General features: G+C 41.8%; 1 protein-coding gene and 1 long non-coding RNA gene across 6 annotated transcripts; both read right to left on the bottom strand.

Annotated features, from left to right (window-relative positions):
• Positions 1-669: 669 nt before the first annotated feature.
• Positions 670-2,806, bottom strand: LOC115200138 (uncharacterized). Of its 5 annotated transcripts, none has more exons than XM_029762914.1 (9): positions 2,718-2,806; positions 2,425-2,543; positions 2,228-2,332; positions 1,902-2,079; positions 1,697-1,804; positions 1,416-1,600; positions 1,205-1,308; positions 1,059-1,096; positions 670-898 (listed from the first exon to the last, which is right to left on the bottom strand). In XM_029762914.1, exons 3-9 carry the CDS (start codon positions 2,242-2,244, stop codon positions 740-742), a joined length of 789 nt encoding a protein of 262 aa, XP_029618774.1. In that variant the 5' UTR covers positions 2,245-2,332; positions 2,425-2,543; positions 2,718-2,806; the 3' UTR covers positions 670-739. The 5 variants fall into 5 exon arrangements, with proteins under 5 accessions (XP_029618774.1, XP_029618776.1, XP_029618777.1 ...); XM_029762916.1 differs by having other exon boundaries at positions 2,440-2,543; XM_029762917.1 differs by having other exon boundaries at positions 2,465-2,543.
• Positions 2,807-3,151: 345 nt separating this feature from the next.
• Positions 3,152-5,605, bottom strand: LOC115200140 (uncharacterized). The gene is made up of 3 exons (XR_003879480.1): positions 5,400-5,605; positions 3,892-3,960; positions 3,152-3,426 (listed from the first exon to the last, which is right to left on the bottom strand). It is a non-coding gene; the product is annotated as an uncharacterized LOC115200140 (long non-coding RNA).
• Between the last annotated feature and the right edge of the window lie 10,975 nt (positions 5,606-16,580).

The following is a 16,580-nucleotide window of genomic DNA, read 5'->3' as shown; positions in this document are numbered from 1 at the left end:
GAACTACTTTTGGGTACCTTGTTAACATTACAACATGAAATCCATGTCTTAAGCATTGCTACGTTTTGGAAATGGCAAAGATCTGCTTGACACATTAAAGTTACTTACCTTACAGATCACGAAGTCAGCTAATTTCCAACCCATTCATATGCAAATAAGTTTGATACATACACTGGCTTGTCTGGCTGTCATGTTTTTATTTTAACCTGCCCTTCCCTTATCTACACTGAAATAATATCATTTCACTCGTCCTTTACTATGATTTTTTTTTAAAGTATATCTCGCATAGCTCATTAGTACTCCCTTGTGGTTGATTATATATGTATCTATTGTAGGTCCTAGGATACAACAATGAATAATGTGAAACAAATAAATACAATCAAAGGATACCTTACAATAATGAACACCTTGTGAAACAGCTGTGTAAAGCAACCTGGCAATATTTAAGATTTTAATACATAAACTTTGATCATTTCTGGTACAGTAGTGTCATTAATTTATTTTCACAGATTTTTTGTACACTCACATGGCAATCATTGATTAAAATACTGATTTCTGATGTGTGGAATATAGAGAAGGTGGTTGCTGTGTGGGTGGGAGGTTCTGCCTGTCACTTGTTCTCAACAGGCAGCCAGTCTTGGAAAGGGGACTTGAAGAGGGAGACTGCAAAGTCCAGGCACGGCTGCTCTCTTTGTTCTGAGTGTTTGCAGTGCTAGTGTTTTTGGTTAATCTGTGTATCTCACATATTATGTGCACAGTATAATAGAGCAAAAAACTTTATAAGCAGATAATGACAACAACAGTAGCTGTAGATGATGTAATGAGAAGTTGGAGGGTGGTTAGTAATGGAGGACATCATGTGGATCCACGTCTGGGTGTTGGGCAGAACCCCTAGCTCCTGGAGAACAGGAGCAGAGTTAAAGGGAACAGGTTGGGAGACAGAGACGTAAACAATCAAACACACAGGTTACATTTTACTGTGAGAAAATGTGATGGATAAGCGCAGTGTTATAAATGGGAGATATGTATTTTCAACACTTTCAGAAGGTATAGCCTACCTCAAGGGATACCTCTTGGGCTCGGACAGTCGATGGTCCTAAAGTAATTTGGAGAGGTAAATTGAAGCGGTACATTTGTATGAGCTCAGCATAACTACCATTTGGGATACCATGCTTAATCAAATATCAACCAAAGCTTAACATACTTTGTCTATTGGGCTTCACTAAAGTGAGGAGCGTCAGTGCGTTTTGTGGTCGATCGTCCAACTGCTCCAACTGTAGAAGATTGTTGGCTTCCACCGAGGTAACCCTAGGAAGACAAAGAGAAAACTATCAGTGTTAGGGAAACTAAAACTAGCTTCAGGTTATTTGGTGTGCAAATGCAAATAGTTATTATCTGAGATTTTTTATATTCACTTTAACAGATAGTGACCCCAGCTAGGAGCGAAAGAGCAGTAAGGTTTCCCAGGTCTCGCCTTCCTTTTGTCCTTCCTCCAAAACAAGTCATTCGCCCGGATCTCGTAGCACTTGGTCCCCTTCTTGATTCTGCTCCGGGAGCTCTCCTTCTGTTTCTCCTGGGCCTTGTCGATGTTCAGTCTCATCTTCATTGATAAAAGGAATAAATGCAATTAAATTTCATATTTAAAATATCTCTTGGAGGGCCAGAAAATAAATTAACAGCGGATAATCATTTTTACCTGGTCAAAAACTTCCACATCCTTCTCAGTCGGTGTCTGAGGGTGGTCCTCAAAGGAATTCTGGTCTGGTTTGACGACTTCCAGCACATCAGGTGGGGTTTCAGTGATCTGAAAGTACGTTATACAAAAATAGCAATAGACAAACAACATCACTAAGTCAATCACACATTTGAAAGACTACTATATATGCAATAATTGTATATACAATTGCATTGTTTATCTCAGTCAACAGCTGTGGTTCCCGTCCGTAATATGTGGAGGCCTGGATGCTGCTGTTGGGTGCAAAGAAAATGACCTTCAGGTTGTTCTCCCACCCTTCCTGGTACCAATTAAGGGACTTGCCCATGGCAGTCTTGAGGGTCTGGTTGGTACATTCACCAAACCTGGAGGAGGGGGTAAGAAAGCGATATCTATTGACAATGTTAGATATTGAAATATGTCTGATTATGTACCATGGGAAAACAAAAACAAATTGTAAAAAATAAATAAAACAAACCATTGGTGACAGAATATAACCCATAACATCCGTACCTTGTTCCAGCATTCATGACCTCGGTCACTCAAGATGACCTCAGGAGAACCGTGGGTGTTGAAGATGTCCACCATCGCCTTGGAGGTGGCCTCGCCAGTCTCGTCCTTGATGGGTATTATACAAAACAAAAATCTATGTTTGGTTCCAAGCACCCTTTTTATGGGTTACAGAAGGGACTTTAGAGTTAAGCACGCACTCTTCCTTTACTGACTTTAATGGGAATTGCCTCCACCCACTTGGTAAAGTAATCGGTCGCCGTCAGACACGAGCTGTTGCCATTCCTGGATTTCGTGAAGGGTCTGATGAAGTCCACCCCTAACATTTAAAGTTTTAGAGAGAAGAGTACTTTATTCTTACCCGTATCTGTGTCATACAGTATGCATATTTTCATACAAACACACATTCTATAATATTGAACTCTGCTGTGGTCAAATGAAGCAACCATTACAAAACAACTTATCAGAGCTAAATTTGAATTGGGACACTTACCGATCATGTGCCATGGTGAAACAACTTATGGGCTTCAACTCCAGCGCCAGTCTTCACCCTCTCAAACTTCTGGCAGGCTAGACAGGGTACTGACCTTTAAGCAAAAAGTGACAACTTGAAACATTGTGTGCTCTCTGATATGACATTTATTGAGATCATAATAATTTCAGATAAAATAGAATGTGATTGATAAACAAAAGGTTCTTGACTTGCCCAGCTGTTCACCTCTTTGACAATTCCCCGTCAGAAGAAGCGTAGGTTGGGCCTCCTGAGTGGCGCGGTGGTCTAAGGCACTGCATCACAGTGCTAGCTGTGTCCCTCAAGATTTGGGGTTTGAGTCCAGGTTCTGTCGCAGCCGGGCGTGACCAGGAGACCCATGGGGCGGTGCACAATTGGCCCAGCTTCGTCCAGGTTAGGAGAGGGTTTGGCCGGTAGGGATGTCCTTGTCCCATTGTGCACTAGCGACTCCTGTGGCGGGCCGGGCGCAGTGCACGCTGACATGGTCGCCAGTAGTATGGCTTCTGGCTGGCTTCTAGGTTGCGGCTTGGTTGGGTTGTGTTTCAGAGGACGCACAGTTCTCGACTTTTGCCTCTCCCGAGGCCGTACGGGAGAGGCAAGCATAGGTTGCTTTTTGCAATCATGCGCTTCACTCGGAAATGGCCTCCTTCTCCTCCTTAGTAAAAATCACCCTCCTGTGTGGCTGGCCATTCTTCCCCCATAAGGACATGTGATTGCATAACAATTTGGAAGAAAAGAGTTGTTGAAATAAGTGTAAGTACATTTACACTAATGTTTTTCTCTCTGTTTCTCTCTCTCTCCATGTCTGTCTTCCACTCTCTCTCCCCCCCCCCCCCATAGCTAGATACCTCAATTTGACAGACATATGACAATATCAATGGAGGCTGCTGTGGGAGGGACATCTCATGAAATGGTAGGAATTGAGTCAATTGAATGTTATCAACAACATGGAAACCACGTGTTTGATACCATTCCATTTACGCCATTCCAGACATTATTATGAGCCATACTCCCCTCATCAGCCTCCACTGAACTATATGTATAGCTAGCAACATGTAGATTACCAACTAGCTAAATGGAAAATGGTTGTTGAAAAATGGTTGTACATAGCTAAATCCATACAGTTATCTAATAGAAGTTAACTGCTTAACGTTACCCTGAATTGTGAATTTCTCTGAATGTTGCGCCTCTTGTCGAGATAAGTGGTGCCTTCATAGTACTTCGCCTGGATGGAAAGATAAAAGAAAATCTGCTCGAGGGATGCCATTGAAGTGCAAGCTACATACAAACAAAAAGCTACAATAACAGTTACAGTAGCTAGCTAGCTAGCTAACGTTAGCTAAATAAAACAATAGCTGGCAAGCTGACTAGGCAGGCTGAGGTAAAGAAGTACAGTAGGTTAGCTAGCAATGTCAATCTAAAATCAGCTTAAATGATTTGTTCCTATTTAACAACATTTACTTATATAAAAACAACTATATGGTAAAGAAAGAGTGTTCTCTTTCCAGTCTTTTCGGTCCTCTGAAGCAGCAGGTAGTCAGAAGGTTGGTATTGTCAAAAACACTGTCCTTGGAGAGCAATTCTGAGGCGGACTAAGCGAGCGTTTATTCGGTGAATTAGAACTAGTACTGTCCACATCCTCCTTCCTTCGCAACCGCTACAAGGTCAAATAGAGCCAAGCAACCAGCATAGCAAAGGATACTTTGGTTCATTTCGTAATCTGGTCAGAATTTTGTAAATTCTAGCAACAGCCCTATAAACAGAAGCTAGAACTCATCAAATTCCATTGTGACGCGGGGGGGACACTTTTGGCAGGGGGACACTATTTGGCATGACAGGCCCACTCCTCATCCGATAGTCTCATCTCTAGCACTCCTCTCCTTCCTTTGTTCCCGGCCTGCACACCACAGCACACTGCACCACACCATCATGTCCAGGTCTGCCCTCTAGGGAACATAGCCTGGCAGGAGCCTTGTTTTCATAGCGCAGATTTTTTTAGTTTCTTCTTCTACTTGGGTTTTTGTCTGTACTGGTGCTGGCTAATTACCGGTGCATTCTCCTCCTGCCAACCACGTGCGGCTGTCGAGCACCCACCACCACCACCCCCTTTCTCCTCTCCCTCTTCCTGACTCCTCACTGCTAGCTCAGGAAGTATGGCATACAGTGGTGGAGAGAGCTGGGGTACAGATGTGTATTAATGAAGTGGTGAAGGGCAGGGGGTGACTCACAGAGAGAGAAAGAGAGGGAGGAAGAAGGAGAGAAAGTAACATCAGGGAAGGTGAAAAGAAAGCAGGATGCTATTTGCATGCAGAGAGAAAACCACTTCCACCAATGCCTTTTTCCTCTGTTTCTCTCTCTCTCTCTCTCTCTCTCTTTTTTTTGCTTGCACTTTCTGACTTTCCTTTGCTTGCTTGCTCTTCCCTCCCTCTCCCTTCCCTCTCTCCCTCCTCTTTCTCCTTGCCTCTATCCTTCGCTCTCCAGCTTTCTGCCAATGCTGATTTGAATAATTCAGCACAAGCCGGTATTCTCCAGGGGCCCATTGTCTGTGCACGGGAGGAGAATGAGAGAGAGAAAGGGACAGAAAGAATAAAGGAGAGAGGTACAAAGGCAGGGCAGTGTGAGTGGTGGTGGTGGGGGGGGGGGGGGTCCTGCCTACCTACTCACCTTGCTGTGGTGTAAATCAGTCCTAATGAGGCAGTGGAGGAATACCCAGGCCCAGCGACGGATTGCAGACCCCATCTGCACACACACACAAACACACCACTTCCATAACCTCTGGGAGTGTGTGCTCCAGCTAACGACCTTTGTGTAGTCACCTCTAAGTTCAATGCCATCCAACTGGAGCAGGCGTATCGGCATGAAGAGCAGTGGTCTGTAATGACAGAGCACACATACCCACAAACAATCTATGACACACGCAATCTATAATGTAATATAATCAACTGTAATCAGACCAACCCATGATACAATCAATAGCCCATCATTTTCCAACCAAAATGTTTTGTCCACTGAGTGCAATTTCTGCCGGAGTGGTAACCGTTAGGGCCTACGGGCTGTGGATTGCGAGCTGTGGACTTTGGTTCTATAGTGTGGGGGTCTAACCTCCTATATGTCTGCAAAGGCAACGTGGTCTCAGGGCAATTCATATTATTCTGTATTTAAATCTGTGACTCCATTTAGCATGATATGTCACATTATGAATGGGGACGTATAGTATTGTACGTCTTTATCTGAGACCAGGTTGCTTGTTGCACAGCAACAACAAATCAGAATTATGGGAAGAATTTACGTTGGTGTTTAGGGGAACCAACAACAAAGGTTAAGTGAATTTAAGTAGTAGGTTTGCTAAAACACTACAGTTGTCCCTGACAAGACTACAACATGCAACCTCTGGACTGCTAGACTGTCGCGGATTACCCTCACCCATCCTCCCGGGCCAACCTCCCTACTTTTGTTTCTCTAGACCATACGAGACCTTGGGACTATAAGGTTAATTGAGTTATTGACATAGCCCGGTTCTGTTCAATGTTCTATCTGCATTTTTGTCGAAATGTAGTTATTGACATGGCCTTGTTCTGTTCAATGTTCTCTACCTATATAGTACTTTAAATACCCCAATTAATGTTGTTACATTTTAAATAATAAAATGTAAAAATTGCTGACACCATTCAAACCAACAAGGGTCTGGGCCTTTAAAGCCAATTACCTCAGAATTATCTTTTTGCAAATAGAACCTTGTAGTCCCAAGCTCTCACATTATTAGGTATAATACATATTGGAAGTGCTCAGAAATATGTAAAGTCTGTTAGCAGTGCGTGAGTAAAATCACCGGGGAAGCTATAAAAAGAGCCATATTACAACCTACAACCTGTGTTGTGATAATTGCGTTTTTTTTGCTCTATAACCAGTTAGTTCATGTGCCTTGCCACCGTGATATATAGGCCTAAGGCCGAGACAATGAGAAGACACACTGGCAGAATATATTACTCCACACATTTGTTTCATCACAAAACCGGAGAGCAACATCAGTCCACAAAGCATTGTGCATGTAATGTTTCCATAATTTTCGGACTATTAAACAGCTATTGATTGAGATCCACGGAGAGTTACCGCAAGTCACAAAGAAAACAGGAGCTGCCTCCAATATTCCAGCACCATTTCAACTTCAACATTTTAACATCATCAAATCACCTATGCTTAGTCTAATACAGTGACAACTAAAAGATACCAAAAACAATTTAGTTTATGATTTGGCTGTCAATGGTTTCTCTCTCTCTGTGTGTGTGTGTGTGTGTGTGTGTTGACTCCCCCTACATGTAGAGAAAGGCAATGCCATCCTCCTCTCTTTCATGTTAACAAAACAGTCTATGACTCTGTCATGCGGTACACGCTTTTGGTTTTTGTTGTCCTAAGCTACCTGTGTAAAATGCTTGTTCACTAAAAAAAATGTATGTAATTGTATGAAATGTATGCATTCACTACTGTAAGTCGCTCTGGATAAGAGTGTCTGCTAAATGACTAAAATGTCAAATGTAAATGTAGCCTAACTTCCTTTCATGGGCAACTATAAGCCAGCTAGTTAACATTACACTACTACATCTAGCTACATATTGAACTTCTATCTTCTCAGGCCAGGGTACAATGTATGAATTTATGGTTGGATCAGAATCTCCATTATAATCATTGGCCAGTATGGAGAATTAAGTGAAAACGACAAGTCCAAATCCCTATCTCCATCCATGGCTAATTTCGGAAAGAGACAATTTTAGCTAGATAGATTGGCTATAATTTTATACGCTTTTTATCAAGGGAGGCCAAGGCTTCCCTTGCATTCAATGCTATGGGCGGCAACAATGTTATTCAATGCTATGGGCGGCAACAATGTTATTCCATCATCGGATGGGGCCACAGTGTCTTCTGATCCCTCCTGTCTCAGCCTCCAGTATTTATGCTGCAGTAGTTTATGTGTCGGGGGGCTAGGGTCAGTCTGTTACATCTGGAGTATTCTCTTGTCTTATCCGGTGTCCTGTGTGAATTTAAATATGCTCTCTCTAATTCTCTCCTTCTTTCTTTCTTTCTTTCTTTCTTTCTTTCTTTCTTTCTCTCGGAGGACCTGAGCCCTAGGACAATGCCTCGGGACTACCTGGCATGATGACTCCTTGCTGTCCCCAGTCCACCTGGCCATGCTGCTGCTCCAGTATCAACTGTTCTGCCTGCGGCTACGGAACCCTGACCTGTTCACCGGACGTGCTTGTTGCACCCTCGACAACTACTATGATTATTATATTTGACCATGCTGGTCATTTATAAACATTTTAACATCTTGAACATGTTCTGTTATAAAATCCACCCGGCACAGCCAGAAGAGGACTGGCCACCCCTCATAGCCTGGTTCCTCTCTAGGTTTCTTCCTAGGTTTTTGGCCTTTCTAGGGAGTTTTTCCTAGGGAGTTTTTCCTAGCCACCGTGCTTCTTTCACATGCATTGCTTGCTGTTTGGGGTTTTAGGCTGGGTTTCTGTACAGCACTTTGAGATTTCAGCTGATATACGAAGGGCTATATAAATTTGATTTGATGGTTTGATTTGATTTGATTTGATATTCTCTTTTTGACCAGATAGCATCAGATAACGGGCACTGTTTTGCTCGCTTGAATGCTTTCTCTGGTGAGATACATTCAGCCTCTTGAGAATTGAAGGAAAATGATCAAACACAGAGAGACGAAAGATATTTTATGTTTTTTTCTTTGTAAATGTTTTGGTGAAAACTGGTTTCCCTTGGCATCCATGAATACACGCGTTTAGTATATTTCGTATTGCTCTGCCGCCAGGCTGGGAGAGGAGACTACACTGTGAAGGCACAGGCCAGACATTGACAAACTGTTCCAGAAATACTTCATCAGCTCCAGACATCACAACACTATCTATCGCCGGAAAGACTGGGAACCAAGACTGCTGAGTGCACAATAAAAAAACTCTCTCTCTCATTCTCTCTTTCTTTTTTCTCTTTCTCTCTCTCTGCTTTACATTTTTCTGTTGTTCTCCAAGTTTAAGTGTGTTTATGTTTTCACTTCTGACATGCATCCCCCCCAGTCCACTCCTCCCCAACCACCAATTCCCAAGTTATAACCAGGAAGAGGGAAACTGTACAGCTTCTATATCTTTAGGATTATTTGGGGGGGACAGAAAAATGCCCCTCTTCACAAGCCCCCCTGCATTCCCTACTGGTGATTTATTCCTATTTATATCCACACCTTCATGAATATGGACCAATGAAGACGCTTTGTACTGTCTAGTGACTTCAGTCAAGTACTGCACTCTTAGGAGATGACATACTAGACCGTCAGATGTAAGGTTTTATATGCATAGAAGGATTATAAAAAAAAGACAACCACAAAATGTCTAGACATCAAAGGAATGATGCAGATGTTGTGAAAGGGCTTTCTGTGGTATGTTTTATGATTGAACAAGATAACTGTCAGGCATTTGGGTATAAAATATACATGTAGACGCTTGGGGGACGTGTCTTGGAGATTTTTTGACAATAAACCAAACATTGATAATTACGTCTATTAATAAATACAGTTGTATTTATAGCTTCTTGTTTTGGGTGAGAATCCCACACGTCTCTCCAGTAAAAAAAGCAATGATCCTGGTGGATTTGATATGATTACTTGTCTTTACAGAGTATGGTTTATTTGTGTCCCCCTGAGACAAAACATTTAATATTGCAATAATAAAATATTGTAAAACCTTTGCTGGATTGTTCATGGGAGAAAACAGGGAGGCATTTGGTGCAGTATACTGTAGGAAAATTAGCATAATAAACCAGGTTTATAAAATGAACTTAGGAAAGACTTGTAGAACCTGTGCTTTAGGGGCATCAAAGCTGCTCTTCTTCCTCAGGGTGTCTTCTTTTTCCTATCTGTCCCTCACTGTAGCGCTAGCTTTTCCAGAGATGTACCTTTCCCCTCCTCCCTCTAGTTAACAAGTCAACATCAGAAGGTGTGTTTCAGTTTGGTCACATACTATATCTCACATTAGCAAGCTGTACATGATGAATGAACCCACATGAGGATAATGGTAAAATAATCAGCTTTAGGTATTTGGCCAATGAATCTTACTGTATCCTGGGACCGAGGGGATAGCGGGAGGGAGTGAGGGAGAGAGAGAGAGAGAGATGGCAGCATTCTCTCCCCCATATGCTCCCCTAAACACAACAAAGGCAACATAACCAACAAAAACGTGTCACAACTCCTGCAGCTCTGTCGCACGTTCGGTATGTACATTGTCAATGGTAGGCTTCGAGGGGACTCCTACGGTAGGTACATCTATAGCTCATCTCCTGGCAGTAGTACTGTAGACTACTTTATCCATGACCTCATCCCAGAGTCTCTCAGAGAGTTCACAGTCAGCCCACTGACACCCCTATCAGATCACAGATAAATCACAGTCTACTTGAACAGAGCAGTATTCAATCATGAGCCATCAAAGCCAAAGGAATTGAATAATATAAAAAAATGCTATAAATGGAAGGAAAGTAGTGTGGAAACCTACCAAAAAAGAATTAGGCAATAACAAATTCAATCCATTTAGACAAATTCCTGGACAAAACGTTTAACTGTAATAGTGAAGGTGTAAACTTGGCAGTAGAAAACCTAAAAAGCATATTTGACATCTCAGCTTCCCTATCAAATTAAAAAAATGTGAATCAGACAACCTAAGAAAACCTACAGACACAGAAAACCTGAGCCTACACCAATCACTAAAACAATACAGAAATACACTACAGAGAAAAAAGGAACAGTACATCAGAAATCAGAAATCAGCTCAATGTAATTGAAGAATCCATAGAATCTAATCACTTCTGGGAAAATTGGAAAACACTAAACAAACAACAACACAAAGAGTTATCTTTCTAAAACTGAGAGGTATTGATAAACCACTTCCCCAATATGTTTGGCTCTATAACAAAGAACAAACAGCAAAAACATATACATGATCAAATACAAATCTTAGAATCAACTATTAAATACTAACAGAATGCACTGGATTCTCCAATTACATTGAATGATCTACAGGACAAAATACAAACCCTCCTATCTAAAAAGGCCTATGGTGTTGATGGTATCCTAAATGAAATTATAAAATATACAGACCACAAATTCCAATTGGCTATACTTAAGTTCTTTAACATCATTCTCAGCTCTGGCATCTTCTCCAATATTTGGAACCAAGGACAGATCACCCCATTCCACAAAGTGGAGACAAATTTGATCCCAATAACTACCATGGGATTATCATTAACAGCAAACTCTTACATTTGCTCAGTAAAAACAAAGTACTAAGCAAATGTCAAATTGGCTTTTTACCAAATAACAGACCACGTATTCACCCTGCACATCCTAATTGACAAAGAAACAAACCAAAACAAAGGCAAAGTCTTCTCATGCTTTGTTGATTTCAAAAAAGCTTTTGACTCAATTTGACATGAGGGTCTGCCATACAAATTGACAGAAAGTGGTGTTGGGGAAAAAACAATGAATGCAACTTGAGCCCCACCCTCTTCAACATATATATCAACATATTGGCAAGTCATTAGAACAGTCTGCACCAGTCGGCCTCACCCTACTAGAATCTGTCAAATGTCTACTGTTTGCTGATGATCTGGTGCTTCTGTCCCCAATCAAGGAGGGCCTACAGCAGCACCTAGATCTTTTGCACAGATTCTGTCAGACCTGGACACTGTAAGTAAATCTCAGTAAGACAAAAATAATGGTGTTCCAAAAAAGTCCAGTTGCCAGGACCACGAATGCAAATTCCATCTAGATACTGTTGCCCTAGAGCACACAAAACACGATACATACTTCGGCCTAAACAGCGTCACAAGTAACTTCCACAAAGCTGTGAACGATCTGAGAGACAAGGCAAGATGGGCCTTCTACGCCATCAAAAGGAACATCAAATTTGACATACCAATTTGGATCTGACAAAAAATACTTGAATCAGTTATAGAACCCATTGCCATTTATGGTTGAGAGGTCTGGGGTCCGCTCACCAACCAAGAATTCAGAAAATGGGACAAATACCAAATTGAGACTCTACATGCAGAATTCTGCAAAAATATCCTCAGTGTACGACGTAAAACACCAAACAATGCATGCAGAACAGAATTAGGACGATACCTGCTAAAAGAGATGTTCAATTCTACAACCAACTAAAAGGAAGTGATTCCCAAACCTTCCATAACAAAACCATCACCATCATTAACCTAGAGAAGAGCCCCCTAAGCAAGCTGACTCTGGAGCTCTATTCACAAACACAAAAAGACACTGAAGAGTCCCAGGACAGCAACACAATTAGACCTGACCAAATCATAAGAAAACAGAAAGATAATTATTTCCAATTTGTCAAGTAATTAACAAAAAACAGAGCAAACTAGAATGCTATTTGACCTTAAACAGAGAGTACACTGTGGCAGAAGGAAAACTTTGACTATGTACAGACTCAGTGAGCATAGCCTTGTTATTGAGAGAGGCTGCTGTATGCAGACATGGCTCTCAAGGAAAGACAGGCTATGTGCACACTACCCACAAAATGAGGTGGAAACTGAGATGCACTTCCTAACCTCCTGCCAAATGTATGACCATATTAGAGACACATATTTCACTCAGATTACACAGACCCACAAAGAATTTGAAAACAAATCCAATTCTGATAAACTCCCATATCTATTGGATGAAATACCACAGTGTGCAATCACAGCAGCAGGATGTGTGACCTGTTGCCACAAGAAAAGGGCAACCAGTGAAGCACAAACACCACTGTAAATACAACCCATATTTTAGTTTATTTATTTTCCCTTTGTATTTTAACTATTTGCACATCGTTACAACAGTGTAAATATCCATAATATGACATTTGAAATGTCTCTATTCCTTTAGAACTTTTGTGAGTGTTAATTTTTATTTGTTTATTTCACTTTTGTTTATTATCTATTTCCCATGCCAATAAAGCCCTTTCAATTGAATTGAATAGAGAGAGTGAAAGAGGGAGGGAGGGAGGGATGTATGAGGGTGGGCGGCCCTTTGCCAGTAACTCTGTCCAGGAGTGGATTGTTAAATGTTTACACTCTATGAAGACAAAGCCATAAACTAAGATTAATTGGCTCCACATGTTGATAAACTCTTGACCCCCTCCTTTTTGTCTGGGGGGTCACCTATTGCAAACCGGCTCTGCCAAGAACATATACTGGGGCAATAAAGACTATGCATGACAAATTGGACCATTTCATTATTTTCTGAAATAATGTAAAATAATGACAAATGTTGGGCAAAGTGAGATTTGGTGAGATTTTGTTTCAACCTTCCTGGTTCTGAGTTATTTTGTTGGCTTGTGTCCTACAGATTGATTATATATGTTGTGATTTTCCTTATGGCAATTATAGAGATCAGTATTCTGCTGCTGCCCACCATTACTGATGCAATCTGTGTGGTCAGCACTATGAGGTCTTGGACTGAACACAGTCCACAAGAAAGAAAGAAAGAAAGAAAGAAAGAAAGAAAGAAAGAAAGAAAGAAAGAAAGAAAGAAAGAAAGAAAGAAAATGTCTCAACATCTGCCTTGCAGCTGGGAGGATTTTGGAGAGAGAAAGAGACACCAGGAGAACAAGCAATTAAACATAAAGGGAAGGGGGACCTTGGGGACAGAGGAGCCAAAATGGCAGGACTGGAACAAAATGGCAGGGGTGAGGGAACACCAGCGCATTTACCTGCTGAAGTCAGACAGGTTGAATATGCCATGCCATTCACAACCTAATCTTGGTGCACCATAGCTACAGAGAGGTCAGTAGTGGTAGCCAGGCTGGGTGTTTTAGCTTGCTGCCTTGGCGCTCACAGCACTGAAGTACCCCTTCCTTTCCTCTGACTTGGCTAGTTGGCTGTGTGGCTGGCTGTGTGGGGGGCCCAGCCGTCACTCCTACAGGGCCTGACAGTAATCAGGAGGAGAAGTGAGTGCTGAGGAAGGGTCAACAGTAACAAACCCTGCTCTTCGTTTAGGCCAGATTAAGCAGATTGCTTATTGCCAATGACATAATTTAGATGAATGGTGGTTGTAATCCATCAAACGGTTGTGTGTGTGTGTGTGTGTGTGTGTGTGTGTGTGTGTGTGTGTGTGTGTGTGTGTGTGTGTGTGTGTGTGTGTGTGTGGGGAGGGAGGGAGGGTGGTAGGGTGGAGTGGAGAGAGAGGGGGCTCAGGGAGTAAAACCCTCTCAGTGCCTGGCTGCCAGTAGAGATCCCATCACCCTACACCTGTTAACAACCCCAATCCTGCAGTGTGAACAGTAAATTGATCGCTTTATCGGAGAGAGGAAACAGGGCCAGAGAGAGGAAGGGAAAAATAGTAAAATAGAGAGAGGGTTATTCTGATTTGAGTGTTGGAGGGACAAGGCCCTCTGGACATGATGGGTGAGCTAGGGCTCTGGGGAGACAGGTCACCACAACACAGATCACCACCACTACACAGATCACCACCACAACGGTCACAGCCTAAGACTGGGGCAACAGGGACATCTAGTGGTGGAGCCAGGAGCACGCAGGACCTACTACATGTGAGTAGCGAATGACAGGGGTAAGACAGGAACAAACTAATGCCTCTGTGTCAACTTCAACCTGGTCCTGAATGAATCACATTTTGAGAAGCCAATGTCTACAGTTACTGTACTTCTTTGGAGAATAACAGCTCTTGATATGTCACAGGTTCTTAAGCATTTCATTAATGAACACCTAAAGCATTGTATCTATTCAAAACAATGCCAACAACCTTTATGTATGTGCAGTGCCACTTTACAGTCAATGACAGGAAGTACTTCAGTTCTCCACAACAGCCTAAAGTATATTGTAGTAGTATATATAAAATAATAATTTGCTCCAGACATGTGATAGAGATCAGTGTAAATATGCTGCTGGAAGATATTGTAGAATATCTTTAGTTTATTTCTCTCCCCTTGCTGAAACGAGCCCCGTGACTGAATACCAAGAGCAATGTGTTAGCACTTACAATTAAGAGGAGCCAAACATGCACTGTGTGATTACTTTAATGTGAGCTTCATCTGCACACACAGAGCTGTTGGAATTAGTCATGGTTTTATGGATGCTAGTGGGACTTTTTCATCAAAAGTACCAAGTCTCAGTTGAAGCATATGATTATGTGAACCTGTACATTCTAGTGTGGAACAAGTGTGAAACTCCAGATAAAATACTGACAGCCAGATAAGGTGTTTCTGCCTTTGATTGGTAATTGCATTTGTAGAGATTAGGCCAAAAATCATTCATTTCATATTAACTTATAAATAACTATACCACCACACTTTATTTTTCCATGTGGAAAAAGCATATCTTTCTCCAGTTCAATTTTTTTTGTTACCCGTCTCCAAGGAAACCGTTTCCCTCCACACAGGGAGTATGAAGGTAAGGAAGCACATATCATTAGACAATCCTTTCATTGGACTCTCCTCTCCCTATCATCTCACCTGGCAACAAACAACCTTTCTTCTTGTCACATTGTTAGTCCTCAACTCCCAAGATGCGATGCAATGCACACGCACACACACACACACACACACACACACACACACACACACACACACATACTTCCACACTTCCTCGGCATCATAGAATAGTTTTTCTAGAGTCCTCCCTCCTTCCCTTTCCACTCTGAACATTGTGTCTGTAACGAGTCACGTCCATCTAGCAATTATTATGAAATTAAAGCTATTTTCCATTGCCAGTGTTTGCCCCGGTAATAACCGCGGTGAGATAGGCTTCATTCATTTAGCATTTTAGTTCAGCTCAATTCCGGTTGCATTAGGCAGAGGAGCAAAATCAGAGTGTCACTCAGATATTCAGCTTAATGGTTTGGTGAAGGCCTGGGATTTCTTTCCCTTCCTTTCGCGATCTTCTTAAACCTATCTCCCTGCCAATTACGCCTTTTAATCTATATGTAGATAATGGTGTCCAGGACCTCCCTGTTGAAATGTCAGGTGTGAAGAGGTTATTAGCTAACTTTTAATTACTGTCCATCATTCAGCGCCATGCCTGATAGATTGGGCCTCTCTGCCTGTCCGCTTATCTAGTCTCGCTATGTTGGCTGGAGGCGGGGGTTAAGGCGACCATTTAAAAAGCACTGTGACTCTGAATTAATATCACAATTTTAATATCACAAAAGGACTGCGGTGTGGAGAAATGAGACAGGGGGAGGAGGGGGAAGTTAGACAATGTAAAATAAAACCATTTTACCATTTGACAGATTGTGTCAAATGGTAAAATTGAGAATATGAGGGGAGAGAGAGAGAGCGAGAGAGAGAAATAGAGAGAGAAAGAGGGAGAGAGAGAGAGAGAGAGAAAGTGAGAGAAAGAGAGATAAGGAAAGGAGGAAGGAAAGGAAAGAAAATAATTGTAGGGGTTGGCTCTGGAGCAGCATCTTTAGCCACAGGTGGAGTTTTTTTCATTCGTTTTTTAATGTCATCTTTATTTAACTAGGCAAGTCAGTTAACCCTCCTGTTGTGTTCCGCTCGAATTGGACCGACAAGTTTTCTCTCTGAAAAATGTAGTTCATTTAATCTGATTGTCATAAGGTTCCATGACTTTGTCCACACAGGGCATCTGAACACACAAAATACAATTTGATGATTTTCATTACATTTTTGGTGTTTTATTTAACTTTTGTACACCTGTGGTGTTCCAGGTCAAAAATGACTGGTCATTACAAATTCATGGGTGAGACTACAATTAGTGTATAGAACTGAGTTCAGGCACATGTCCATTCATCAGATGGACACACTTCCTCTCCCA

This window comes from Salmo trutta, chromosome 9 (assembly GCF_901001165.1).
Source record: "Salmo trutta chromosome 9, fSalTru1.1, whole genome shotgun sequence".
NCBI classification, from domain to species: domain Eukaryota; kingdom Metazoa; phylum Chordata; class Actinopteri; order Salmoniformes; family Salmonidae; genus Salmo; species Salmo trutta.
This window is presented reverse-complemented; position numbering and strand designations above follow the sequence as displayed.

Excerpts from the sequence above, each read along its gene's own strand:
- LOC115200138 (XM_029762913.1), bottom strand. Across the intron at positions 1,309-1,415 it reads TGGGGTCACTATCTGTTAAA|GGTTACCTCGGTGGAAGCCA; the intron begins GTGAATATAAAA and ends TTGTCTTCCTAG. Across the intron at positions 1,097-1,204 it reads AGTGAAGCCCAATAGACAAA|GACCATCGACTGTCCGAGCC; the intron begins GTATGTTAAGCT and ends AAATTACTTTAG.